A 1,236-nucleotide genomic window follows, 5' to 3' on the forward strand; every position below is an offset into this window, starting at 1 on the left:
GGGTGCCAGCGAGAGCTGGTTGTTCCGCTGCGACTGCAGGGGCCCCCGGGGAAGGCCCCGGCGAGGCCGGGACGCCCGCGGCCGCCAAGAGCTCGTCGAGGAGGCTCGTCGAGCCTGGAAGGCTGCGGGGCTGGGGCTGGGGCTCTAGCGGAGGGGCCGTGCCTTCACCGTAGGGTGACGCCGGCCAGCGCGGGATGTGTGCCTCCGGCTGCCCAGGAGGCAGGGTGGCCCCTTGCCCAGGCTGCCCGGGGGCCGTGACGGCGGGGGAGCACGCGGCCCAGGGAACTGCTACCTGCGGCGGAGGTGGCGGCTTCCTGCCTGGCTGGAGAGGCACCGGGCTGGGATGGACCACGAAGATCATCAACGGCTGGCCCACACAGACCCCAGAGGCAGTCCCGGGCACCCAGAATGTGGGGGCCCCCAAAGGAGCAGCTGCGGCCGCCAAGGGTGGCATGCTCTCCTGTGGCGGGGAGGGGCGAAGGGGAGGAGAGGTGCTCTGGACAGCGGGTGGGGCCCTCCGGTCCTCTGGAGCGGGAGTCGTCGTGGCTGCTGCGCCGCCTGGCCCTTGGGCCGGGCCGTTGCCGGGCCCGCTCGGGCTCTGCTGGGGGGTGCCGAGCTCTTCGGTTTTGAAACCATATCTAGGGGAGCAAAAGGCAGACAGGCACGTCAGAAGTCGTGACCGTCCAGATCGCCGTGCTGGCGCCTCCGCGGCGCCCATTCGACAGCCCGCCTGGCCGCCCGGCCTCTGGTCTGTCAGGCCCAGGGCGGCTCCTGCAGGGCCGTTTTCTGCAAACGAATCCCTCGGCCCTGGGAAACGAGGGGGTGCCCGCACGGCCGGCCGCAAGCGGCCCCGGACCCTCCACTCAGCCCACCGACTTTTGGCCCCCAGCCCCAGCCTACGTGTATCCAGCTCCGAACGCTCGGCAGGGCTGACCCCTCCTGACTCCTGGGCCCATGTGCCGGCTGGAGAACTTACCTGGATTCGAGGTTCCGGGATTCCCGTCTGACGAGCCAGTTCTTCCCTGGCGGCAATCCCCGGGAAGCGCTCCCTCGTGAAGGCTTGCACAAGGATCCTTGTTTGAGAAGGAGAGATGACTGTCCTCTTTCTCCGGGCCTCTCTGGCCGAGTCTCCTACCGAAGAAAGAACACACCGAGAGGAGAGGACGTTACGGCCCGTGGAACGGTCACAGCACAGATACCCGCGACGGCGTGCAGGAGAGGGAGAGTCCCACACGC

The 1,236-nt window shown here is 69.3% G+C and overlaps 1 protein-coding gene across 1 annotated transcript; it reads right to left on the reverse strand.

Moving 5' to 3' along the window:
- Positions 1-6: 6 nt before the first annotated feature.
- Positions 7-1,131, reverse strand: LOC120860117 (double homeobox protein 4C-like; the record flags this gene model as incomplete). Its single annotated transcript, XM_040235934.1, has 1 exon — positions 7-1,131. A coding segment is annotated over one exon (1,125 nt), but the record flags the coding sequence as incomplete, so codon positions are not given.
- Between the last annotated feature and the right edge of the window lie 105 nt (positions 1,132-1,236).

The sequence above is a fragment of the Oryx dammah genome, unplaced genomic scaffold, assembly GCF_014754425.2.
Source record: "Oryx dammah isolate SB20612 unplaced genomic scaffold, SCBI_Odam_1.1 HiC_scaffold_9263, whole genome shotgun sequence".
Classification (NCBI taxonomy): domain Eukaryota; kingdom Metazoa; phylum Chordata; class Mammalia; order Artiodactyla; family Bovidae; genus Oryx; species Oryx dammah.